Source organism: Falco peregrinus, chromosome 8 (assembly GCF_023634155.1).
Source record: "Falco peregrinus isolate bFalPer1 chromosome 8, bFalPer1.pri, whole genome shotgun sequence".
Lineage (NCBI taxonomy): Eukaryota > Metazoa > Chordata > Aves > Falconiformes > Falconidae > Falco > Falco peregrinus.
The window spans coordinates 18605591-18632260 of NC_073728.1; the positions used below are offsets into that span (position 1 = coordinate 18605591).

Sequence of the window (26670 nt, forward strand, 5' to 3'; positions counted from 1 at the left end):
GTTACTAACTTGAATAGGGTAAGAAAATATCATTGGGTTCATTCAGAAAAACTAACTGTATTTTGTATGTAAAGAAAAATCTTGGGATAAATAAAAGCTTTGTACAATAAGGACATGCATTTAGAGCCACATATAAAAGTTCTCCAGTCAATTCAGTCACTTTTGCATTGAGCCCTTTTTCCCATTTTCTTTACCTATTCCCAAGGTTATTCTCTCAATTTTCAAAGCAAGATACTGTTTTTAACACACAGTATTCAAATGAAAAATCACCAGCTACTTAACGAAAATCAAAATTGTCAGATTTACTTTATGCTGCAGCTGTCTTACCTCCGTTATTTGATGTATCAAATGCTGAAGAGCATTTCTATAGGTATACTACTAAATATATCACTGTGATTGAAAGGATAAATTGGTATTGAGTGGAATATAGGCAGATGGGTATAAAGTGTTAAACAAGAACTAAGAAAAAAGTTTCATAAAGATTTTCATGAACAATTTGAAGAGAAATCTTCATCCAGATTAAATACCTCAAAATGTTGACAAGCTGTTATCTGGAGGCAACATGAGAAGAGTAACAGAATATTCTAAAGAATTTAACTTACAAGCTATTCACATATATGTTTTTTCTTCCAAAAAATAAAAAGACCATTCCAGTGGCTCAGACTTGTTTTCACTTTGATAATACTTGCCCCATGAGCCTGCAGTGATGTAATGGAATCAAAGTTAGAAAGTTTGTAATAAATAATGCTCAGATAAAATAAATGGCTTTTCACTTTGTATACTGACAGAGGTTGGGACACTAATGAATTTCTTCCTTACAGTAGTTCTGTGTGTACATCTCAGAAAAAATAGTAGCTATAGTCCAGTACAAGAGTAATCAGTCAGTCATGGTATTCACAATTCTGAGACCAAATCTAGGCCTGAATAACTGCAAGTACCATTCCAGATAATACAGATTTAAATGCCTTTCCTGCCTTGTATGTAAAATTTGCAAAGTGTTTTTCTCATGCTAATGAAGGAATAAGAATAATACTAGGAAGTAATTTTATGTCAACACACATATTAATGTTACTGTCTTCAAGTAGCAATGAATTCCAATGCAAATGGCCCAGGTCCAGCAACCTTAAGAATTATTTTGAGGTGGTATTACATCTACACCTGGGACATACTGTAGACTTGGTAGAAGAGCAGAGAAAGACAAAAGCCAGAGCTTTCTTCTGGACTCATGTCTTCTGAACATCTGCATCCAACAGCCTAGACAGATGGGAAAGAAGAGTGTATTGCTATAAATATCTTTAGTATTTCCTCCATCACAGGAGCCCTCTCACTCTTCCTTTGGACTCTACAGTCTTGCACCAAGGAATACAGCAATTTGTGGGCCACACATAGGATACTTTGAAGCCATACATCCTGAAAGAAGATTTTCCTCTCTGTTCGGCCCTTCACAATTTCAAAAAAATCCAGTAAACAGATGTATTAAGTGTTTTATGTCGGGAGATAAGGCCAGCAGATAATCACAATGTGAAAAAAATGTTCATCACTTCTAACAGTTGATGGCCGAGAGTCAAAGTCATGCCGAGTTTTACCACATTAATGAGGAATTTTTGAACAAGGTCAAACCTGATGTACTTCATGACATATCACTGTGACAAGCCACCTAGATAGGTATTGCTGCTATTGTTAAATGAGAGTTGTTAAGTCATCAAGATAATGTGATATTCTCTTCTAACTCAAGGGTTTTTTTCTCATGTTGTGCTTATAAAAATCTGAAAATTACAGGATTTTTCAAAATTATTGGAATAGAAAATGCAGAATTTTCCAAAATCAAATCCATGATTCCCATTTAAGATCAGAGAGTCCTTGAAACTTACCTCCTGGTCTTGTTTAGGTACATGGTGTGATACCTGTGTATGTCAGAAAGAGCAAGCTACAAATACGAAGAAATCAACCAGACATTTAATGTAATTTAATATGTATAGTCCAGAGTTTCTAGAAGGTGGAGAAGGAAAGTAGATTTTCTCAAGAGATGTCAACCTTGAGGAGATGGGCCCAGAGGAAGAACAGACTTTCCACAGAAAAAGACAAAGATTTAAAACTTGGCATACTCAGAGAGTTTAAAAAAAAAAAAAAAAAGCCATTCAGTATCAGTAAATGGTGTGGATGGGCCACTAGAAGGAGGATTAAAATCCTGTAGATGGAAAGCTGATGGAGCCAAGTAATCTCAAGTAGAGATTACTTGAGGAATGGAGGAAACTCAACTCAACGTTCAGACTCTGCAGAACCGGGTTTCTTCCGTCTCCTTTGAGCCTCATTAAACATAGTCTTCAGTCTCTCTAATTTCCTCTGTAGGGCAGTGCAGTGAGCCATGTATTAGGCTGTTTCCAGAGGAACAAATTGGTAACTGCTCCCAAAATGGATCTGTTGATTCCCCACCCTTGGGATTCACAGACAGGGCTGGTTCTGCAGAAAGGGTCTGTAACTGGGAGGGAGGGAGCCAGCCCATATCCATCACTGTTCATTTTGCTGAGCTGGAAAACCCTGTGTGCAAAGGTATCTACTTAACATTTCTACAGAAGGTTTCTTACCAGCTCAACTCCAACTGTAGTGTATTTATTTTACATCACAGAATTATAAAATCCAAATACATTCAGCCTACAAATTTCAAAACAGAATTGAAAATAAACAGTCTATTTTTCATGCAGACAAAGCAGTAGGAAGACTGCTGCAAATATTGATTATGATTCTGGTTGTGAGAATTTGATCGTAGCTCCAAAGTGCTGGATTATGTGTCTGTAAAATACTCCAGTGTAATAAAGCATGACAGTTTTGTTCCCTTCTCAATTCAGGCCATTTTTGATCGGAACAGGAAAGATGAACTACCCAGGTTGCAGCTTGAGTGGATTGATAGCATCTGCATGCCATTGTATGAGGTAAATTTTACTTACTGCTCCTGTAGAGTCCAGAGAAGATTGTTCTTGCGTCTCCAGGGAAAAAGAGTTAGCTTACAGCCTTGAAGGCTATTTGAACTCTTATCTTTCTTCGACTTTACCAAAAGTCTGAATTCTATGCAGAAAACTGTGGATTCCCTGAAGGTGGTAATATCTGTAAACAATATTACTCTAAGTTATAAAAGCTGATAGGGCACCTGTTTATTTTGTTGGAGACAAACTGATTTTCATCATGGCAAGGTGTGGAGTGCTCTGCAGAGAGGTGCCAGATGGACAGCCTCTTAGGTGCTGCTGTCGGACCTCTGAGTATGTGTGGCCCAAAGGGAAGCTCGAGGCCGACCCTTTGCACTCCCTTCTGGCTCCTTTCCAAACTGTTAAGGAGCACTCTAGGCCAAGCCTTTAAGGTCAGTGACAAATGACTTGTGGTTTAACCTGTGTGCTGTTTAACTTGGAGTTTACTCATTTAATCATGCTCCTACACTGACTGCATGGGTGCTTGGTATAAGGTGTATAAGCTCTCAAGTACTACTTTATTAAGGCAGTAGATGAACAGAATAATGCTTCTCTCTTTTTGGATTAAACCAGCTTCAGAATTTGACTTGCATAACATATGCTTCGCCATTTTAACTTTTTCTCTCTTATCTGTATAGAAAGCAGAGCTACACGAGCAGGATGGTAAATGGAAAATAACACTATAGAACTATTTAACCGTCAGTGTAACTGTGTCAGCCAGTCTTCCTCTTACTCACTGAAACCGCGCAGACTGCCTTATGCCACTAAAGACTGCCAGTTTGGCCACTGATACCTGAGAAAACATGGGGATGTTCTCACTAGGCTTTTTTTGGGAACTGCAACATGTCCTCCCTGTTACCTCTGTACCCTAAACTGCCTCACATCTCCAAGCAATGAGCAGGTCAGTGATGATACAAAGCCAAGAGCTGGGAAGCAGGTACCAGCTCCCATGGTAACATTAAACTGATGGACTAGCTTCCATGCACACAAACAAAAATGGATTGGCAGTTCCTTTTCATTTTATAGACCAGATATGTCACCAGTAGCGTGTGAGGCAAGAAGGATGATGTGCTTCCCCTGCCCCTCTGTACCTTGTGGCATCTGAGGCTGCCATGGTGGCAATAATGAAGGGGGTGCCCAGCAGCAAAGGCAGCTCCTGTTGTGTGACATGGACAACATGCGCTTATGTAAACAGCGAGGTGGGCTGCTGCTTTGCCAGTAAATCCTGTCCCTTTCTTAGGTGGGTCTTTGTTGTAATGAAATAAACTAAACCTCCAGCTTCCAAACAATTAAGGCAAAGCAAACACAGAAGAAGAATATAAACCTGTATTTTTAAAATACCAAAATCATTTTGGACAATATGGGGAAAACTGACTTCGGACAAAAAACTCTTGTGGTGTTCCTTTCAATATAATAGTTCATATTGCACTAGAATGCATATTATACCAGAATTCATGATTTGTAATAGCATCTGTAATCCAAAAATGTACAATAAAGCAGGAAGAGCTGATAATCAGCCCATCCTCTGCATGAGAAGACTACATCTGAGCACTAAAGCTCTGGTTAGTTAGCTCCATCTTAGCAGGAGATCTCTGGGGAATATATTCACATCTGATTTCCCTGCTTTCTGCTGTCTTTGCATCATGCTGTGCAGCTATTAGCCTGCTGCTCAACAACTTAAAAAAGAGACACCATCAAACCTGGAAGTCATTGCAGCACCAGCCTTAGGGGTAAACAGAAAACTTGATGTCATAGTATCACGCTGCGGGAGATTCTCTCTTCGCTGTGGAGCCAAGTTTTAATTTTCATATGCAGCTTAATCAAACCTCAATACACATATCACATCAGCAGTGTATTCAGGCATTGTAAATCCCCTGTTTAGGGCCAGCTGAACACTACAACTATGGCTAAGTCCCAGATACTTTTTTTTCTTTCCTGATACAGTCTTTAAAATTCTCGCCATTGTAATACGTTGTGGGGACTGCATGTGGGGAGAGAATGGGTTACATCATTACAAATGCAGCATAAAGAGGCAGAGTGGCAGCTGACAAATTAGTAAAATCTTAGTGGTACTTATATAGCTCACTAGCATAGTGCTTATAAGAACCGTATGTTTGAAATAAGCATTTGACACTTATTTTGATGACAAAATTACATTAAACCATAGAGAACAAAATCAAGGCTTCTGCATATAGGTTTTTTCCATACTAGTGATCAGAAGTCCTGAATCTGTGTGGTTAGATCTTAGTATCCAGAACCCTGAAGGGAACTCTGTGGGGAATGCAAGTGTCCACACCGACACAGTTGCTACAGCAGGACCTAATGCTGTGCTCTGAGTTATTTGACACCCACACAGTAGAGAGAGCCCCAGCAACCAGTGAACGCTGGCAACTCCTGTTAAAGTCAGACAGATCAGCGAAGTCCCCTGAAATTCTCTTTGCTCAGAGTAGTTCCCAGGTGTAGGCTATTGGCAGCTGTGGATATCAGAAACATGCAACAGAGAAGGAACATCACAACCCAGACTTCCAGGAGTGGTCTGACACCACCCAATGCTGCTGACAGTACTATAACAAACCATATCTTCTCCACAGTTAAAGCGTAGGAGCTAGGCTACATACCGGAGTGCCCATGAGGAATGTTTCATTCTTAAAACAGTATATAAACTTTGCAGAGCATTTTAGGGAGTTACAGCCTTCTAGCCTTTTTATTTTTTTTTTTTTCTCCATTCTGAAACATTCTTTGGGGAAATTTGGTTCTACCTCCTCCTTACACATCTGCTCTGCTCTCTGCATTTCCTTAAAGTAGCTCAAGACAACTCACTGTGAGGTGCAGCTCCTATTCCAAGTAAAGGATAGTGAGTCTTCCTTTACTGGGAAATATGTATCACATCCCTCTGCTTACCTGGCTGGAACTGTTTCCTGATTGGCCTCTTTCTGTCGGAAGGTTTACGAGTGACAGCAAATCGTTGAGATCTGTGCTGCTTCCATTAGCAATCCTGTTTGACTGCCCCTTGGAATGCCTGCCAACCCAGAAGAAAAAAGGTCAAAGATATACAAAACGTGCTACATCATAAGCAAATGTGGAGCTTGAAGCTGAATATAGATATATAATGATAGCTGGGTATATATAAAAAAAAACATCCAGGAATTATGCACAGCTATATTTCCCATATCCAAGTGTCTAAATCCAAAACTTTTCTACGTTTGCTCTGTAAGCCTGACTGCTCTCGGCACAAGGCAAGCCATGACTCTGCTCCCTTGCTCTCTCCCACATCTGCCGCTCAATGTGGGAATCAAGCCACCTCCAACTTCAAAATACCTTAGTAATCAAATCTGTTTCCCTCACGCTGGTGATCAAAGGTTTGTGAGGATAAAACCTTCCCAATTTTTTGTTCATTGCTTTTTATTACACTTGGGACATTATAATTTTATTGAATTTACTTTTTTTGTTACTGTAGTGATCACTGATCAGAGTATTTTTATGTGACAGTGGAGTTTTTGCCTTGAGTAGCTGAACAGCCATCCATTTACTCTGAAGCTCTGATTTTAGGGGCTTTAGTTACGCTTTACTGCATCACACTTGCTCTTCATTCAAAAATGCCAGCAAGAAAAGCATTCATCAGTAGAGATGAGAAACAAGCTTATTAGAATAATAATTTATAAGGAAAAATGCATTTTTTTGAACTGTAGAGCATTTCAAATCTACTAATGCAGCTTCAGCATGAAGTAATCATCCCCTTTCTTTGTTAGAATGTTCTATAAAGGGGAAGCATATGCAATTAAAGCAGAAAATCTAAGACATCCCAATGAAAATAAAGCACCGTGGCTTCACTGACAGCTGTGTTCACCACACAGAGTATTCTGTACCTATTTGAACGTACATGTTTGTGTAACCAGAAACAGAATTTTTTGATCATGAAGAAATTACCTCTCTGACCCTCCAGTACAGAGATGCTAAGAGGTTCAACACAGACAGACTTCTGTCCTGAACTTCACGGTTTGCATATACCTAAGGCAGAATCAGCCACAGATTCTTCCCAACTCAGATTAGATTTCTCTGTGGGGAGCAGACAGAATGGGAAAGTGAAGATCTTACTCTTTTTAATCATTATTTTTCTCACAAATAACATCAAAGCTTCAGCAATTCACGTCAAACAAAAGATGCTAACAGAAGCCCAGCTCTGTTCACAGCATTGTTAGGCAGAGACAGTAACACTATGAATAGCAGGGCCAAAGGCCATGCACTCTGCTTCTGGGCAGATAAATACATAGTCAGGTAGTCAGTGACAATGACAGCAGCTATTTAAATTTAAGGGAGATGGCTTTGTGGAAGATAAAGAAGCTCATGGCTTTTACAACTTATGCGTGCCTGAGATTGCCCTGCTCACCTCTACCTTGGTGCTCCATTGAACTGCTCCATTTTAGTGCTATTTTTAGTGCTATTCAAGATTTTCTTGGGTATTGAGAGCTTTAAACATATAATAGTATCTACAGAAGTGAATTTGCATTACTCCATCCAGGATTCTAGGGGGAATCTGGGAAGAGTAGAAACATTTATGTTTGGCCTAGCAAGTACTTTAAATATTTTGAATGGAATGTGGAGGGACAAAGTCCTTCTTTATCATGCTGTTTGACGTACTTAGAAAGAAATCTAATCACTCTACAACTCCAAGAGTTCTAATATGCCTGTCTTCCTACAGAAGACAATGTCTGGCCTTGTAGTTAAATCTATCATTAGATTTCTGTCTTTAGATACAATGAGGTAGCTGCAAAAGCATCTATTCTGCTCATAAACATACATGAAATGCACAGAGTATCATAAATGGTAGAGCCCCTACAAAGCATAGAAAAAATACACAGAAATCTCCAACAATCATGGCTACCTCTGTGCTTTTAATTTCTCTGGTTCAAGAGTTGCCTTTGATACATGACTTGGAAGTGCCTATGCACGAACAGTGATTTTTTTTTTTCCCCACAAGTGTATTATGTAGTTACAATTACAAAGCAGGAGATTAACCTTTTAATATTCCTTTGCAGAGAAGGAGGAAAAGGTATGCTTTAAGAATCGTGCTTATACTGCTGTGTCCTGACACAGCCTTTCCTCGGTTACTGCTTCTACCCCCCTTCCCTCATTGCTTCAACTACAATTTTATATGAGGAAATATTGTAGAAGAAATTCGGGGTCTGGACCACTCCTCTAGAAGTCCTTTTCCAGAACAAAATGTGTGCGATAGTCCTCACTCAGGCAAGAGTCGCTGGACGCAGCCAAAACAATTACTTTTTGTTTCAGACATTTCTGTCCTCTCTATACAGTCAGAATTTAAAAAACTCTTTAAATTATTTAATAAGGAAGAGTTTAGCTGTATGAACTTTTTGGAAATGGCTTGCTGTACCCACCACTCACCCATATCTGGGACTGTTGGTACAAAAGTCAGAGCACTGCTGTTCTATTTTTAAGTTTGCATCTAGTCAGGGGGCAGGGATAGCACTAGGCAGTGAGCAATATATAGACATTCCCTGAAATACATTCAGAAGTTATTAAATGTTTTAAAAAAAGAAAAATGGAACCAGGCATAAGCTATTCAGAAAAATGTGTTCATAGGAAGCAATTTGATCAGCTCTGTGTGATTCTCATTGAAATCAGCTTTTCCTTTGTAGCATGTTGAAGGAAGAACATGATAACTTTCAACAGATCCTAAAGAATACCATAAAGATGTACACTTTTGGCAGGGCTTATTTCTGACATTGGATTTGGACACAGAGTCAGAGATAATGCATCTATGTTTCCTGGGACTGCCTGGCTGACAAGGATTAGTAAGGCAGATAGGCTCAGGATGCAGCATGTGAGACACCATGGACAGAGGCTGCACAGACTGGCAGATCAAATTAGTCTCACTTTCTGTTGAAATCCAGGGGGTAATATTATCCAAGAAAGAGCAGGTGCGACACATTCTGCTGTGTTTGTAAGACATTTGCTTCAGAGGAAACTTAATCAGGCCAAATGCTAGTGCTGAGGGGAGTCGGTAGCTAAGGATTACATTAGGAATAAGGGCTTGTCCCAGAGAAAGGAGATTTTGGCACTGCAGAAGGATCTTTCTGTAACCTTGAAATAGGAAGTCAACTAGTTCAGCACTTTTGTTGCCTTGTTGCTTGTCTACTGATTAATCTAAACGAGGCCACCTAGGATGAATTCTTTTGAACTTGAAGACTCTGATACTATGACTGTATTACAGCTTCCAGTAACGGAATAAGCATCAGTGAACTGTTTTCTGCCACTTTTGTATTAACAGAGAGAAAAGGTGAAGAAGACTTTTACAAGAAAGAAAAACTATGAAAAGAAGAAAAAATGCTTTTATTTGCAATTCCCTTCTAAGTCAGTCACTATTTCACAGTGTAACATGAAAAGACATAGTTCTGGTGGTTTCAGAGCATCACAAACCTGTTTTTTTACAATGGGGACAAAGATCTCGATCCTCTTTTTCTGTTTCTTGAGAGCAGGGAAGGATTCATTTTGCTTTTGGAAATTAACAGAATATTATTTTTGCTGGAATTTTTGTAATTCAGGAAGATTATTGTTGAAGCATTGTATTACTATCAGCAGTTTTAAGAATTTACAAGTTTTCCCAAATTGCTTTAAAAGAAGAGATAGCAGATAGCAGAAACAAGTACTTTTTCCTCTTCAAACGAGTACTTCAACTTACTTCTCAGATAGTCATGCCAAAAAGGTCTCAACTGAAAGGGCAAGCCATCAACAGAGATGCATGGGAGAAGATAGAAAAAACATTATTTGCCATTGACTTTAGTGAAGCTAAGCTTCACTCAAGGCTTTCAGCCTGATTTGCGAGAAAAAGCGAATAATTCATAATACTACGATTTCTGTTGCTGTCTTATTTAGAATTATCTGCCCAATGTGTTGCGAAGGACATGCAGTCATGTATGGAAATGTATATAAAGATCTGAGGAAGTAGACTGAAAAGTTGGCAGATAAGGTGGAAGAGACAGCCAATAGAGGGAACTCAAATCGTACAGCAAATCTGAAAGAAGATAAATGGATAATTTAACAGCCATTCAGTTTTCAAGAAAGACAAAGCACAAACTACATTGCATCAGAAAAGGAGTAGAAATGATGATGGATGAAACGTTTCAAGTAAGTGTTTAACACAACAGAATCACAGTTGCCTGCAGAATTCCCAGCTGAGGGCAAATTCAAAGAACTAAATAAGCATATGAGACTGATACGGTTTGAAGAGTTTTTCAAAATCTATTTAATAGCAAAGCAGAAGACATTGATCAGCTGCTTGGTTAAAATGTTGAAGGAAAAGAGTTAGAAACGTTCTGTCTCTCACATGCTTTAGACATAGACTCAAAACCATAAACAGCAGAGCCAAATAAGAAATTGTTTATGAAGTAATAACTCTTCCTCTTCTGAGCAAACCCTTGGTCTTATGAAATTATTATGAGCAAATGAATCATTTGCAACTATAGCAACACATCAGTTGAGCTACTTCAGTAGGTACCCAGTCCTTCAATATTGCTCTCCCTTTGATGGCATAGCACGCTTGATATTGGTCAGAGCACATTTGGCTACCAGAAGCTCTACATATTTTCCTTCCTGAAGTACCTGACACATTTTACCAGTGGAGGATCTTGCTTTATAATCATCCCTCTACAGTGTGTGTGTTTACTTACAAAGGAGTGCAGCATTACTCTTGCTAGTGTACCATCACCAGAAAGAAGCACGATGCTAATTCATAGTAGAAGATCTGAACACCTGTTTGTGTATTAGATCCCTTTCCAGGCTCAACTGGCTTCCTTCTGCACTGCTAACAATTTCTACAGAGAAGCTAAAAGAAACTCCTGTTTTCTATCAGGGAAGTTAGTAGTACATTCATTTAATCTAATCACATTTTTAGGCATCAGAAAAAAATTCCCTGGCAGAAATGCACAAGTAATGCACTGATGCATTATGTACTTGATGACCTGGACCTCTCCTCAGTAAGCCCTAGAAGGAATAAACAGTCTCCTTCAACAATGGTGTATTGCCATAATATATTTTCCATACACTCAGCCCCCTCACAAATACAGTATTTTTTTCTGGAACATAATGATTAAACATGGCCCTGAATCAGTAGGGCAAATAATTAATCCATATACACACATAGTCAGAGACTGACACAAGTTAATCCCTATATCTTCTCTGTATTGCTTTATCTTCTGTATTCTACCTATAGACAGTAGAATTTTAGCAGTCTTTTTGGTTTTAGTACACAGGCATATATACAGCAATACTTTTGGGTTTTCAAAACAACTTCCATCAAGCAATTGTATTATGAAGACCAAATCTGTGGATGACTGCAGTACAGGTTCCCTTTTATCTGAACTAATCTGAAGTTCAAGGACTTTCAGATAGATGGCTCACCTTTGGCCTGTCTATTCTCACGTGAAAGCCGCTTCAGCAAAACTCAGGAGTCCAATTCAGCTTTGCTGTAACTGGTCACGACTCCCCTGACTTCAGCAATGCTTCATATGCTTACACCAGGTCTGAATTTATCCCTACGGCTTCTCGGTCACTAGTCCTCCCTTCCAACTCAGAAACTGCCTACATAATAAAAGTGATTCATTAGAAACCACTGGGTTCCAAAGTAGAGTGAACACTGAGACCTATAACTTTTTGATATGTGCTCAGTCATAAAAATGAATTTATATGGTCTTATTCCATAAACTCACTTTACAAATATTAGACCCGCAACCATACTTCCATGAGCTGTAATCTTGTCAAAGCTCATAAGTTAAGCAAGGTCAAAATTGGTCAATATTTGGATGAGAATCTCCAGGGGCAGAAGTATACACTCTGGAGGTCCTGCAGTGTTTGTAAGTTAGCCCATACTGTGCTCCTCTTTAAAAGGATTTGGCATTAGAATACAGCAAAATGTATTTGCTTTAGCTGTACTTTAGACTCTGGCCGCATCTGTGCTCTCTCTCAGCTGTTTCAGCTAAGATGCTTTCCCAGAGATTAAAGTGATACAGCTGATAAAGTCTTCTCCCCCACCATCACCCTTCAACCCAGGAGACAGATCTATCAACAGATGCCTCCACTGCTACCTACCACACTCTCCCTGAAGAGACTTGCTTTATCTAGCAAAATATACCTAAGAAATACCTCTCTATACCCAAGAAAAAACACACTTCCCTCCTTACCTTCTCCCATAAATGGCTTCCTCAGAGGATGTCATGCTCTCCCCCTTTTGAGCTCTTCCTTCAGGCAGCCCTGCACCTCTCCCAGGTGCACACAATATATTGTTAATTGTACCGGAGGAGCTTATATGTAAGAGGAGCTACACCTTGTAAAAGTATGCTGTGGGCAGAACAATACGGAGTCACAGAAGACACCTAAATAATTGGGGGTGGTAGGAAGAAGTCAGTGCTACACAGTAATTTTCTGAACAACACCTTAGTCACCCATCTGAGGTAATACATGGATACAGAAGGGAACTGCAAACCTGCCTGGCTTTTCCTAATGCGGGAGCATGCAGCTGCCAGCGTAACTGCTTTTCCAGCACGTTTTATCACTCTGCTGTTAACAACAGCTTTTACAGTAAGGGGGATACAATGGGAAAGGTCACCAATCCTGTACCAATTGCCGTGTACCAAGGCAGCTGCATTGCAGTGGAAGGACTGCAAGTGGGCATCATCGAGGTCCCGGGCAGAGAGACGGGAACTCTCCCAGGCAGGGGTTCCGTCACCGCTGTGCACGGCTCACTGCCTGCAGCTCACTGCCTGCCTGCTGCGCCAAGGAGGGGCAAGGAAAAGGGGCATTTCTGGACCTAAGAGTTTACGTGGCTGTATCCCGTGTCAGACAGCTGTTGAAGACCAAGCTCCTTCCTTCTAAAGCAAATAATAAATTGGGCGTTAAGAAGCTGGATACCAAATTAGAGATCACTAGCAAAGCTGTTCATTAGAGGCATGCATCAAAAATAGTGGCATGGAGGAGCAGTACATCAAGGGGTTCTCATGCAATAAAATGGAAAGTAAAAAGTGCAGCCAGGAGGTAGAAAACCCTGACTAGGCTACAGCCAAATAAACTTAAATAGCTCTGGGAATAAATTGGTGGTTTAATCCGGATCAGGAACAGGTGCTATGAATGTAATTCAGTAAATGGTAGAGAGCCTGCCAGAAGGGAGAGAAATGTGTTGGTTTCGAGATAATTTCCCAGAAGCTTCATAAAAGAAAATTGATTACTGGAGTTTAATAATTAAAACAGGGCCAGATATATAGTAATCAAATGAGTTTTTAATTACATCTCAAGCAGAAATAAAATCCAATTTGTGTACTTTGTATCAGAAGAGTCCTACTGAAATGCTTTGGTAGCTTGGAAAAAATAAAATAAAAGCTAATTTCCATAGGAATTATAGTAGTTGGTTTAATTAAAAGCCTAGATCAGAATGAGAGAGCCCCAAAGTGAAAGAATACTAAACACAGAAGCAGTGGTTTAAACACCAAATCAATGTCTGAATAAAGACATTTTATAGACCAAGTGCAAAATCTGCACTGTCAAGAATCCCTATCTAAATTACTGTGTAAGAAAATAAAGTTTCTTAAAATTACACTATATATTTTGTGAGTATTTCATTGAATTAATTGTTTGTGCTTTAGTAAAAATGAGTATCAAAGACATGGTTTATTCTTTCTTAAATACTCCTTTATTTCATCAAAGTTAATGTTATTAGTTAACCATTCTTGTAATTTATCTGATAACCTCTGTGCCCCTGGGTTATTAGACTGTAATATGCACTTAGGTATATATTTGTAAGAAATATACGGACTTAAAATGTGTCTACAGCTAACTGTGAGTTAGAGTGATTGCCACAGAACTGTGTGGGTACTTCTTGAATCCATTCTCAATTTACCTGGTCTTCTGGTCTCTGCTGTAGTTAACGCAAAGCTAATTGATTCAAGCACGCTCAGTCCTCCTGGCACTGTACGTGAGAGGGCTGTCTCCTACCATAAGAGCATGGCATATGCCTAGGCCTGGAGGGACAGGCACAGCACTAGGTCATGCCCAGACCTTTGGATTTGTTAGCTGGCACTAGGACTGAAAGCATCACGGTCTTGGGGTCAGTCTTGGCAAAAAAACTGCACAGAATGGACACAAACATAGCCGAGAGCTGCACAGCCACGCTGAGTTAGTCTACTGTCCCAATGAGCTCCTTCTCCTTCTCCTATGTTGCCTGTGAGAGGTATAGGTTGCTGGTATAGCACTTAGGACAGGATACTAGATTTTGGGCTTACAGATCCCGGGGCTGACGAGGTGTGAGTGCACAATGCCATCTTTGTGCTTAGAGATGTTTGACATATGCTGATTTTTAAACACGAGTTTAAACACCGATTATTTTTTTTTTTACATCTAAAGCTTATATTGGAAAAATACTTCACAGAAACTTTTTCAAGATTTAAGAAATACCATCAAGCTTAACTGCCAGGGGATGGATACTGGCTTTGCACAGAAAGGATCTGATAAGTTGCTGTCAAGGGTTGAGTATCTAATGTGCTGCCTTCTAGGCACAGAGTTGGCAATGATAATGCAGATGCTAATGATAACAGCAGTGAGCTTTTCAGGTATTTTCAGGTGTTGCTAATGTATTACTGACCCTCTGTTTCGGACTCCGCTAAATCAGGTTTGAGGAATACACAGTGGTCTGAAATAAAGAGCTAAAAATGGGGAACTCTGAGGCACAGTGATGGGAATGTTACAAATCCACGTCCATTCTATCAAATGAATGGCTATCACAAGCAAACAATACTGTATGTGGCAGAGACTGCAGTAAACTCTGTCTCTTACCCCAGGCCCAAGGTTGCAAAATTATCTGCCCAGTCTCTGCTGTATTCTAAAGAAATAGTTTCAAGCAGATTTGCTTCAAGTTCCACTCAAACCAGCTTCTTACTCATGGCGTGATTTTTCAAAAGTGCTGAGCCTTCATATTTCCTACTGAAGTCAACTGAAATTGCAAGTTTTCAGCACATCTTAAAATCAGGCCATTAACCCTTAATTATCATATAATAGCTCAATTAAAAATCTACCAAGACTTACTTCAGTAGCTAACCAAGCTCCCATGGCTTGCAGACTAGCTATAAAAAAATCTAATTCTTTAGTGGTGTCTGGGCTCTGGGGACCAATAAAGTGGTTGCTGTTAACCCTGCTATTTAAAGCAAATAATGGAAATTATCAACTGCAAAGGTACCTGCTTCCCCTTTCTTTTCCTTATAATTCTGTGCACTTCTAGAAGAACAACCTTTTCTGTCTTCTTTTATTATTTTTTATCTTGCACTAACCCTGTATTTCAAATTACAAATACATATAGTTTCCATGCTATCAGAGAAAGCATGACACCCAACTTTCAGCAAAACCTATTTTTTGCTAATCAAAAAAAGCAGAAAAAGAATAATACTCCTCTGTGCTGAAAGGGCACGTTACATGACCGCTTGGGAGGTAGCTGGTTAACCCTTTTTTCACACCCAGGTTCTGCTGTTACTGAGGTTCTGTGTCTCTTCAGTGTAGGCACAAAGCCTACTGAAGCACTTGTGGTCTTTCCTTATAAGCATTTGATACTAAAGGGGAAAGTGAAATTAACTTCTTGCAAAGGTGTGCAGGAATCATATAATTTTGAGGCTGATTCAAAGCTGGCTGAAACCAGATAAAAGATTTTTACTGGCTTCTATGAACTTTGGACTGGGTATGTAGAAAAGAGGTGATTTCAGTGTAACCTAAAAAGAAAACACTTCTTTTTCTTTCATTTTGAGCATACAAAAATGGATATTTTTTTTTGCCAGCTTTGGAAAGCACAGTGCTGTTATTGATAGGAAATAAGAATCTAGCACTGGAGAGAATCTGAGGGTTATTTCAGCTTTGTCCAGCTTGTCATCCAACCGCTGGATGTCCTGCTTATAGATGCCAGCACTTAGGGGATGCCTCAAAAGGACTGTCTTTAAGGATTACAAGGCTAAAGTAGTTGAGCAGCAACTCTGCCACATTATGTGTGCTTTTTCACATTTTTGGTGGCTTACTTAAAAGCTCAGGTAAAACAAGCGAGATCGATACAGAGATCTCAATGGAACAATAAGCTTTACCTAGACAGAAATTTACAGCTGGGTGTGAGGAGGGTGGAGGCATGGCACAGATTAAAACTCTTGGTATCCTGTTACTCCCTGGACTGTCCATCAAAGGAGTGGACATACCAGCAATATTTTTTCTCTCATCCTCTTATTTTTCTTAATCTTCTTCTAGTGTCTAGTGAAGCTGAACGTGAAACTGAAGCCTATGCTGGACTCCGTGGCAGTAAATAGAGGTAAATGGGAGGAGCTGCACCAAAAAAGGCTTCCTTCTCAGGCAGCATCCTCGTCCTCCTTTTCCTCTAGCTTTCCCGTGTCTCTCAAAGACATAAATTAAGCCTGCAAATGTCAGTGTTGCTTTACGATAAGAGCTGTCTGAAAGGTTTTCATAAGCTTAAGCCCACCATTTTTTCAAGAAACGCTTTCACAGACATGCTTAATTGATTGGATATTATCTTGATGGCGGCATAGTTTGCTTTTACTGGGAGGCTTAGTGGGACTGAAAGAAAGGCCTCTGGTGAGATTGCGCTGGTATCTGGAGCGACACGGAAGACTTAGCACAAGAAGCATTCATTCAGCTGCACTACATTTCAACTGCTGCTGTAAAAATCTGTAAAGCTGACAACAGACTGAAATATAAGAACTTACAGCTTAATGAAATTAATAATACAGAGTAAAACCGGGATGCAAGCTGGTCAAATCATATGCAAGGAGCTGCAGGAAAACAGAATAGTATGTAATTACATTGTTGTTTTGCATCTCTTCAGTACATGTTATGAATCAATTATGCCTGCTTTTGTGATGTTCCTGTCTCACTCTTCCCTCCTCTTTTATGCCTGAACATTCTGAAAAGCCTGCTTTGTATTCTAAAGAAGTATTTTTTTACAACAAAGCTTCTTAGTGATTGATCAGGGCCTTTAGAATTGCCTACCTTTGCTACATTTAAAAACAAACTTTATTATCTTTAAAAACACCAACCTGTCCCTGCTTCCCTAGGAAATTCATATTAACAGTGCAGTAAATTTCTCAGCAAGGGGAAGTTTGCATAAAGGCAAAATATTGCATTGTAATTTTAGAGGGGTTTTTTTCTTTTAAAAAAAGCTCTTTTAACATATTCATTTTTTTAAAAATTACTGTGTCCTGTAAGGAAAAGACTAATGGGCTTTAATGAAAGTAGAATACAAATAAAAAAAGAAATCTGTTGCCTTGTGCTTCAGGTTTATATTACATTGAAAAGTGGACCATGGATAAGACTTCCTAATATAATTTCCAGTTGAAATTAATATTTTGAAGTGGTGGAGAGGAAGAGTATCATCATACCAGACCAACTACCTCTTACTTCTCTTGCAGTTCTTTCAGTACAATTTGAGATGCTATTATGGCTAGCACAGCCAGCACTAGTCAAGACTCACATGCAGACGTCTGTAGAGGTGTTCATAAAAATCTAATCAAACATGATAGGTCACAAAACCAAATGCATCTGTTTCTGTGTGATGATGCTGGTATTACCTGGAAGTTGGTCTCTTTCCATTAGTGCAAAGATCACTAGCATAGCAAAACTATGATCTATGATTTGAGAGTGCTTTCTCTGCTGCATGACCGGTCACAAGAGAAGTCATGTTGCAGTGCTTACGGGTTCCCATTCATAGGGGAAAAAAGCCTTTGTACTCCATGACAAATGGGATTCTAAATATAGGGCTGTCTGGCAGCAGAAATTAAAGCTGAATTCAGCTTAGTTTTACACCTGTGCCAAACTCCATTTACTTTAGTGGAATTACCTTGAACTGGCACCAACTTAATGGAAATCAGAATCTAGCCCAGCTGACCAGATGCTAAAAAGAGCTTTCCTCCTTTCTAAGAAAAGCGAGTCGTTAGCGCCTTTGAAAAGCTGACTACATCTGTCTGACAATCAAACAGAAACAACAAATCTGCTGATCACTTAAAAAAAACCCACAACAAAACAAAAACACTCTGTACCACTAATCATGTGTGGAAGAGAATAGCTGGAAATTTCAGTACCATTGCAAGCCAATCTGTTAGTACACAACTGAACCACGTCACTTTCTCTAGCAGAAAGAAGCAGGGAAGGAGCAGAAACACAGACTGCACAGCAGTGAATACATGCACCAAATGGTAATGTTTCTGCTATTATTTTACCACTTCTTTCCTCCCTGAATAAAGACAGATGCAGGATAGTAAGCAGGAAGCTTTGTAAGCCATACAAAACTTACAGCGTGTACTTTATGGGAGAAACGGTACTAGGAACTGACATAGTACTGCTGGCAGGTACACACAGCTTTCCTGAATGTTGGTATTGCATATTGCTAAGTATAACGTAATTTATAGCGCATACCCTACAGCTTCCCCCAAGGTTGAGTCTCCCCTTATTTCCTCTCCTTTTTATTGGCTTCAGTGCGCTGTTGCCCATAGCAACACCCACTGGCAGGGATGGGGATTCAGCACCACCGCAACCTGACATACAGCTGAAGCTCTAACAATGTCAACCATCAATCAAGTGACTGTTTGTAATTGCCTCCATCTATTTCTCCTGTCTTTCGGTATCTTTGCTATTGTGGGTCAAAATTCAGAAACTGCTGACTAATGTTATGGTTCTGTTCCTCCATCACAAGGAAGAAAATGAGAGAGCACGGCTAGATCTTTATCAAATTGTTCTCAGGCAAAATGAAGCAACCCCACTGAAACCAGAGGGGCACAGTAGTGCATCTCAGAACAGCATTTGGTCTCTGAAAGTGATAGCTCAATCTTAAAAAAAACCAACGAACCAAAAATCTTATACTTTTTTTAACACTTAGCTTAGGAATCAGCAAGAGACTTGCATTTTTGAGAGAAAAAGATTTTTTTGTGGATGCGTGCAGTAAAGAAACATACTCCAAGTTTCTTATTTTTTAAGGTGGTGGAAAACTTTCTAGCTAGTGCTTACAAGCTAGATGTAATTTACAGAAATTTGGTATAATGTACAAAAATTGTATATGCTTTTCCTTATTTCTGACAGGGAAACATTTTCCCAGTACTTGTCAGTTTTGCCAAATTCTTCCAAGATGTGTACAGGAAACATGACTCTGTATGTTATTAAATTGACGTTCCCATGTCTTTTACTTGTTTCCCTGCCCACTGCACAAGGAGAGATCAAAAGCCATTGAAACATAAAACACAGGTCCACAAGAGGAGAGAACAAATCAGAGGGCATGTGGAGAAGAGGACAGAGACATTGTTACCCAGGACAGTGCTAGCTAGTAAACTGCTGCTTGGCCTTTCCCTTGAGATGCCCAACACATCTGGTCTGCCTCAGCAAGACAAGTCATCGCTTATTTGCCCCAGCTGGTAGTGGAAATTTGGCCTTGGATGAGGGTTCTAGCATTTACAATTGCAGCGCTACGATGTAGTGAGCATGTGGAGCACCCGTAGGGTCACTGAGGCTTCATTCTCCTCCCAAAGGTGCTTCAAGCTCGTTGAACAGCAATGCCTTTTTCCTAGGTGTTCTACTGACTAGTGCTAACCTCAGTCTTGAGTTTCATCAGGTTTCTTGTCTCACAAATTAGGGGCTGTGAGGTCTCACAGGAGCCAGCCAACAGCCCTCACCTTATCAGCAGAAAATATCAGCAGAAGACCTGGGTCTTCATCCCCATCCTCAACGACAGTTCAGGCCACGCAGTAATTCCACTTAGTATTCCTACCCATGAGGCCGCTTAGCAAAATCAACCCTTCTGCACACACAAAAAATATCAAAAAATAAAAACAAATAAAAAGGCATAAATGCCCTAGCATTGCATAGTGTAATCAGGAAAGAGCCTGACATTCAAATCCTGCTTGATTTGGAGCAGGCTTTTGAACTGCAGGTGCACCTTCCTCACCAGCCTGTGAGGAGTCACAAGGCTGGGCTTGTCACCTGCCCTCCTGCTGAAGCCCCCTACTTGTGCTCAGCAAGGAGATGGGACACCTGCTAGGTACAGCCCCAATTTCTGCTTCACTCCTGGGAGATGCACAGAGCAGACAGGCTTTGGTGGCAGAGCTCAGGACTTCTGGATTAAGCTCTGGATAAAATCTTTCTGGATTAAAGTGCTCCCCTGCAACATGACACTGTGACCCCACTGGAAAACCAAACACTGTCCAAGGCAAGGAACACCTCAGGTAGAGGCTCTGCTGTTGTTCAGACAGAAGGGTTTCCCACCTCCCAAGTTGGAACGAGACATCCAACGCGTGTCTTTGGCCATAATTCAAGCAGTAAAATCAGACAGTTTCCCCTAAAAGTGCCCCACCATTTTGCCTTTCTGCCAGCCTGGGACCTACAGACAAAACAGAACAGCTTCATAGTGTGACTGAGATACAGACATCTGCCTCTCTTTGCTCCTGCTCCAAAGCAAAATCATGCTTACAAGGTTAGGCAGCTCACAGAAGTTTAAACTGGATGCCTCACCTGGCAGTTGGACAGTGAACTCCCCATGCATCTCTGTCACAGCCAGCCCCTACTATTTGCAGGGCCAGAGATCTTGCTTAGAAGGTCATTAGTACGCTTTTTGCCCTGCAGACAATAATGGCAGAGTAGATGAGTATGTTTCATTTTAGCTCAGGTATTCCTTCAGATGGTGTCCTTGGTACAGCAGCTGCATTTTTCTAGACTGGTGACCTTGCTAATTGATCCTTCTTATAGCGCACTGCAATCTCATAATGTGCCTGTAGTTATCAACAAAGCCAATAATAATATTCACAAACTACTTTTTGAAAACTGCAACCAGCAGTGCCTAACATCATTTGTAATATTTAGACAAATCAATCACAGTGGAAAAACAGGAGAGTTTCAGTCTACAGGCCGAATACTTACATTCCCTTCATAAAAACAAAGAGTCTCGGTTACTAATACATCATGTATGCATTTGAGTAAAATTTTAGAACAGGTTTATTTCAAGGTTATGTAAAACATAACAGACCTTCCAATGCTTAGAGTGTTCTGAGCAGGAAAACATAGACCAAGAAGGTTCTTTATTAGTTTTGTCAGAGAAATGGAAGATTTTAAGAGTAAAATCATGTGAATGGGTTCTAACGTAACAATGAGCTGGGAGGTATAAATCTGCTGAAATTAGACACTCCAGTGATTTCCATCATTTGAATGTGCCAGTACTGGAATACATACTGTATATTGCTTGTTACCTTTTCTTTCTTGGATTACTTTGTATTTAATTACCAATTTACAAGCATGTTAGCCACTGCATCTTACAGTTTTGTGGGGAATACCATTATAAGCACTGAACCTTTGCCTATGGGAAACAACTGCCACATGCACAGAAATACTGTGTGTATGTTCTAATGCAAGTGAATCCTACATAGTTTCAAAATGTGTAACTTCAGACTTCTGCATCCTTTTCGCACTTTAAGACCATTACCCTCATTGTTTTGCTTTAGTAGATCAAACAATGCTGATGCAGCTTTTTAAAGCATGTTTTTGAAATTAACAACTTGGTTTTATTGATCTCTCTAAAAAAATATATTAAATAATTTTAATGGTTTGCTGTGATTTTTAAAAAAAGTATTTTTCTTTGAAAGTACCTTGTTGGGATGAATCAGAGCTGTATCAATTGATTACTGAACCACACGAACAGAGGAGCAGGAAAACACAGGCAACCGAATGGCCAGATACAATCACTGAAACATGATCTTGCAGCACATGTCGCTGGGAGCAAACCAAACTTCACTGGGTACACTTGGCATTAATCTGGAATGACTAGGAACCAAGTCTGGCTGGCAACTCTAACAGCACTATTTACAGAAATTATAGTTTGTGATCCTGGCTGTATCATTGTTCAGTAGAAATACTGGGGGGGGGGGGATACCCTCCAAAGAACAATTATGTTTTGAAATCGTTTCAGAGAAGTTAGAAATAATTTTGATTTTTTTAAAGCTGCAGGAAAGCTGGTGTACCGTACTAAGGTACAAACATCTGTCCTTCCATCACCCATAACGAACTTTGGATCTCAGTAGGCTGGGAAGGGAATGTTTCACATTCAAGAAGCCCAAGACATCAATAAAATACTTACCAGCCTGTGTCCTAGAACTGTACGTTTATCTTGGGGCCTGCTTTTGGAGTGCCACTTACTGCATAACCAAACATTCAGCGTAACATAGCACATAGCACGTAACACAGCACTCAGAAGTAAACCAAAGGGAGCTGAATTTGATTTCACACTTTCCAGCCGCGCGAAATACTGAAACGGGACGCACAGGAGCCGGAGCCCTGAGCCGGTCTGGAATCGTCACTAAATGGCCCGTCTCACTGCCCGGGACGTGAAACACAACAGGGAACAGAAAATGGCCGGCGCACGCGGCTCCCCGCCGGGCCCCAGCTCCCCCTGCGCGGCCGCCGCCCCGCCCCTCCGCGCGTGGCGCCGCGGCAGGCCGCCTGGGGGCGGAGGGCGGGGAGAGCGGAGAGGCGCCAGGAGGGGTCGCACCGCGCCCGGCGCCCGCCCCCGAGCCCGCTCCCCACTCCCCGGCCGTGAGGTGGCGGGGCCCGCAAACGGACGCCTCAGCGGCGGGCACCACAGCTCCCGCCGTGCCCCGCGGCCAGCCGCCCGCCGCGCCGCCCGCGAAGCGGCCGCTTCCGCTTCCGGCGTAGCGGCCGGGCGCGTGGGGCGTACTTCCGCTCCGGCGCCACCCGTTGCCACGGCAGCAAGGGGCCCGGCTTCCGCTTCCGCCCCGGCGGCAGCCGTTGCCGTGGCAGCGGCGATGGAGGCCGCGCCGGTGCCCGACGGGCAGTACACGGCCGCGGTCTACGGGCTGATCGGCGGCGGGCGGTGCGGGGAGGCGGTGGCGCTGCTGAGCCGCGAGCTGCAGAAGAGCAGCCGCTCGCGGGCAGGGCTCTCCCTGCTGGGCTACTGCCACTACCAGCTGCAGGACTTCGCGGCGGCGGCCGAGTGCTACGAGCAGCTGGTGGCGCTGCACCCCGAGCTGGACGCGTACCGGCTGTACCTGGCGCAGGCCCTCTACAAGGCCGGGCTCTACGCCGAGGCCCTGCGGGCCGCCAGCCCGCTGCTGGACCTGCCCGCCTACCAGGGCCGGGCCCTGCGCCTCCAGGCCGCGATCCACTATGCCCAGGGCGACCTCCCGGCGGCCAAGAGCCTGGTGGAGGAGGCGCTGGCCGCCGCCGCAGACGGCGGCCCCGGAGCGGCCGAGGACCCCTCGGACAGGGCCGACGCCGAGATCAACCTGGGCTGCCTGCTGTACCGGCAGGGGCGGCACGAAGAGGCCAGCGGCAAGTTTGCCGGCGCCATGCAAGTGTTGGGTTACTACCCTGAGCTGTCCTACAACATGGCACTGTGCTGCTACGCGGCCAAGCAGTACGCCCCTGCCCTCAAGCACATCTCCGACATCATAGAGCGCGGCATCCACCAGCACCCAGAGCTCAGCGTGGGCATGACCACGGAGGGCATTGATGTGCGCAGCGTAGGCAACACTCTGCTCCTGCACCGCACGGCCCTGGTGGAGGCTTTCAACCTCAAGGCGGCCATTGAGTACCAGCTGCACAACCTGAAAGCGGCCCAGGAGGCACTCACAGATATGCCGCCAAGGGCTGAAGAGGAGTTGGATCCAGTCACGCTGCACAACCAAGCGCTAATGAACATGGACAGCCAGCCCACTGAAGGGTTTGAGAAACTGCAGTTTCTTCTGCTGCAGAACCCCTGTCCACCAGAAACTTTTGGAAACCTGCTGCTTCTCTATTGCAAGCATCAGTACTACGATCTGGCAGCTGATGTGCTGGCAGAGAATGCCCATCTGACCTATAAACTGCTCACACCTTACTTGTACAACTTCTTGGACGCCATTATTACTTGTCAAACTGCCCCTGAGGAGGCTTTTCACAAGCTAGATGATTCAGCAGGGACAATGACTGAGCAGCTGAGAAGGCTCACGAAGCAGGTACAGGATGCTAGGCAAAACTGGGATGATGAAGCTGTAAAAAAGGCAGTTAATGAGTATGATGAGACTCTGGATAAATATGTGCCTGTCTTGATGGCCCAGGCAAAGATCTACTGGGACATGAAGAACTACACAATGGTAGAAAAGATTTTCCGCAAATCAGTGGAGTTCTGTAACGAACACGAGGTGTGGAAGCTCAATGTGGCTCACGTACTCTTCATGCAAGAGAACAAGTATAAAGAAGCTATTAGCTTCTATGAGCCGATAGTTAAAAAGCACTATGACAACATTCTCCATGTTAGTGCCATTGTGTTAGCTAACCTCTGTGTCTCCTACATCCTGACAAGCCAGAATGAAGACGCAGAGGAACTGATGAGGAAAATTGAGAAGGGGGAAGAGCAGTTGTCCTATGATAATCCTGATAAAAATGTCTACCATCTTTGCATTGTCAATCTAGTCATTGGTACCCTCTACTGCGTGAAGGGAAACTATGATTTTGGTATTTCAAGGGTCATTAAAAGCCTGGAGCCGTATAACAAAAAACTGAGCACTGATACGTGGTATTACGCCAAACGGTGTTTCCTATCCTTGCTGGAGAACATGTCCAAGCACATGATCATGCTACGAGACAGTGTTATTCAAGAATGCATTCAGTTTCTGAAGCAATGTGAGCTGTATGGAAGAAACATCCCAGCTGTCATTGAGCAACCCCTTGAAGAGAAGAGGATTCACAGTGGAAAAAATACTGTTACCTATGAAGCCAGGCTTTTGAGGGCGCTGATGTATAAGATTATTGGGTGGGCTGCATAAATGGTGTTCCTGTACAGTAGAAATGAGAAATTTGTGTCTGTTCTTTTCTTATGCTTGTGAGGTTATGCTTGCCCTGCTAGTCCATACTGGCATGTGTTTTTCTTGATTGCTTACCTTTAAAGATTTTGTCCTATATTTTAACAACATTCAGTGGAAAATACAGTATTTGTATGAAATTAACCTGCACCAAATAACTAGGAGCATCCTCAGCAATCTGTCATGTTAAATACACCTTAAGGTATGTTGACCAAGAACTTCATTACAGAAATACCATAGGGTTTTCACCTGTAAAACATTTTATCCTTCTGAAATTTTGACCGAGTTTCTTTTCATTAGTTGACAGTTGAAAATAATTTGTTACCCATCTCTTCTAGCACAGAAATTGAAGAAACAGAGTTAATTCCCTAATTTCTGCCTGTGTCTCAAATTTTTCTTCTGTTTTTTCCAAGCTATTTTTAATATGCTACAGACCATGTTGATAGTACATCTAAACATAAAAAATAGCTTTGTAATAAAGTATCAGTCCTACAAACATTAACATTGCCTTTTGCTAACTCAGTAATAATGCATGAATGTTCTGGCAAATTGTATAACTAATACAGGGATCAGGAATATATTCCAAGAATGATATATGAGGAGGATATATTAGGATGGTACCTCGGTTTAGGTCTACCCTTGTAGTAAAGTTCATTATGAATGGACATAACTGGCTTCAGAGACACTGCTCAGTACTGCCCCTCAGCATCTGCGACCCCCAGAGTCCCTGTGCCTGTGCCACCTAAGCGGCAGCTGTTGCCCTCCAGACCTGTTTGGTAAGGTGCTTACTTAACAACATAGTCCTCCTATGTTAGTAAACTTACATAGTAAAGTAAAGTAAACTTACTTTAGTTTTAGTAACTAAAATAGGCTCCTATAAAGGAGCCTGGCCTGCTCCTTTAACCCCAATACCATTCTTAGAATATACCAGTCTATGGTAAGAGACCTTGTGAATGTAAAATTGTATTATTTTCCATATTTCTCAAAAAAGCATGTGACTTCCATTTCATGCAAGGCTTGCAACTTCTATGCTTACATGGAAAAAGTTCACTTCTCAGTTTCCTCCTTGTATTACTGTTCCTGCATCTCTTAACACCTCTCTGAAACCTTGTTTATCTGCTTAATTCATTTACTTGGCATCTCCATCACACTGGCATCAGGCAATGCATTTTCTCCACAACCTTTCCATACGTTTTCAACCCTATTACATGTTTCACAGCTAAGTGAGGCCAAAATACCTTTCAGTGGTTTTATGAAGTTGGGTTCTGTGCCCTGTGGCTGCTCTCCTTTTTGTGTATTCTGCCTTCTGAAGCAATGCGTGACCTGAAGTTTTTTAAATAAGGATCAAAGATCTGTGGCTTTAACTCATTTGCTTACCTTTCATACTGGTTCCCTGAAGAGCTGTCAAGGGGAAAGTTTCTAATTGGGCTGCATGTCCCTCAAAATCCAGTTTCTATGCTGTGGTTTACCTGGAAAGAAACAGGACACCATTTTTGAAGGCTGCTCTATTATAAAGCAATAGAATGCTTAATCCTTCCACAGAGTTAGTGGATATAGGGACTGAGCAGGTCTGCAACCATTTCAACATACAGGAAGTCAACTCTGCTTATCTGCTGGGACAGAAACCTGTCAGGGCCAAGCATATCTGTAGCTAAAAGAAACGGCTGTGGGTTAGGTAATGTTACAGTTAACCCAAAGCTTCCTATAACAGTAAAGTAAAATCAAATTTAACAGTGTCCAGAATGGGAAAATATTCTAGAGAGGCTAGAGAGCAGGCAGGAGGTGTGGCAAGGTGTCCTAGAGAGGCCTCCATAGCTTATTACTAGTCTGTA

General features: G+C 41.7%; 2 protein-coding genes and 1 long non-coding RNA gene across 4 annotated transcripts in view; 2 read left to right on the forward strand and 1 right to left on the reverse strand.

Moving 5' to 3' along the window:
- PDE11A (phosphodiesterase 11A) overlaps positions 1–21578 on the forward strand; it is a 135993-nt gene extending 114415 nt beyond the window's left edge. The window contains 2 exon segments of the mRNA XM_055812394.1: positions 2847–2930; positions 16242–21578. Coding sequence (XP_055668369.1) covers positions 2847–2930; positions 16242–16403 — 246 coding nt within the window. The 3' untranslated portion in view covers positions 16404–21578.
- LOC114012058 (uncharacterized) lies at positions 339–26670 on the reverse strand. 2 transcript variants are annotated; one of them, XR_008748445.1, is made up of 4 exons: positions 26216–26670; positions 5862–5979; positions 2946–3102; positions 339–2538 (listed from the first exon to the last, which is right to left on the reverse strand). It is a non-coding gene; the product is annotated as an uncharacterized LOC114012058 (long non-coding RNA). The 2 variants fall into 2 exon arrangements; XR_008748446.1 differs by lacking the exon at positions 2946–3102.
- Positions 22585–25340, forward strand: IFT70B (intraflagellar transport 70B). Its single transcript, XM_013298783.3, has one exon. It carries the CDS (start codon positions 22802–22804, stop codon positions 24800–24802), a length of 2001 nt encoding a protein of 666 aa, XP_013154237.3. The 5' UTR covers positions 22585–22801; the 3' UTR covers positions 24803–25340.

What these genes read in the sequence shown, in the direction of transcription:
- IFT70B (XM_013298783.3), top strand. Translation starts at nt 22,802, where the DNA reads ATGGAGGCCGCGCCGGTGCCCGACGGGCAGTACACGGCCGCGGTCTAC.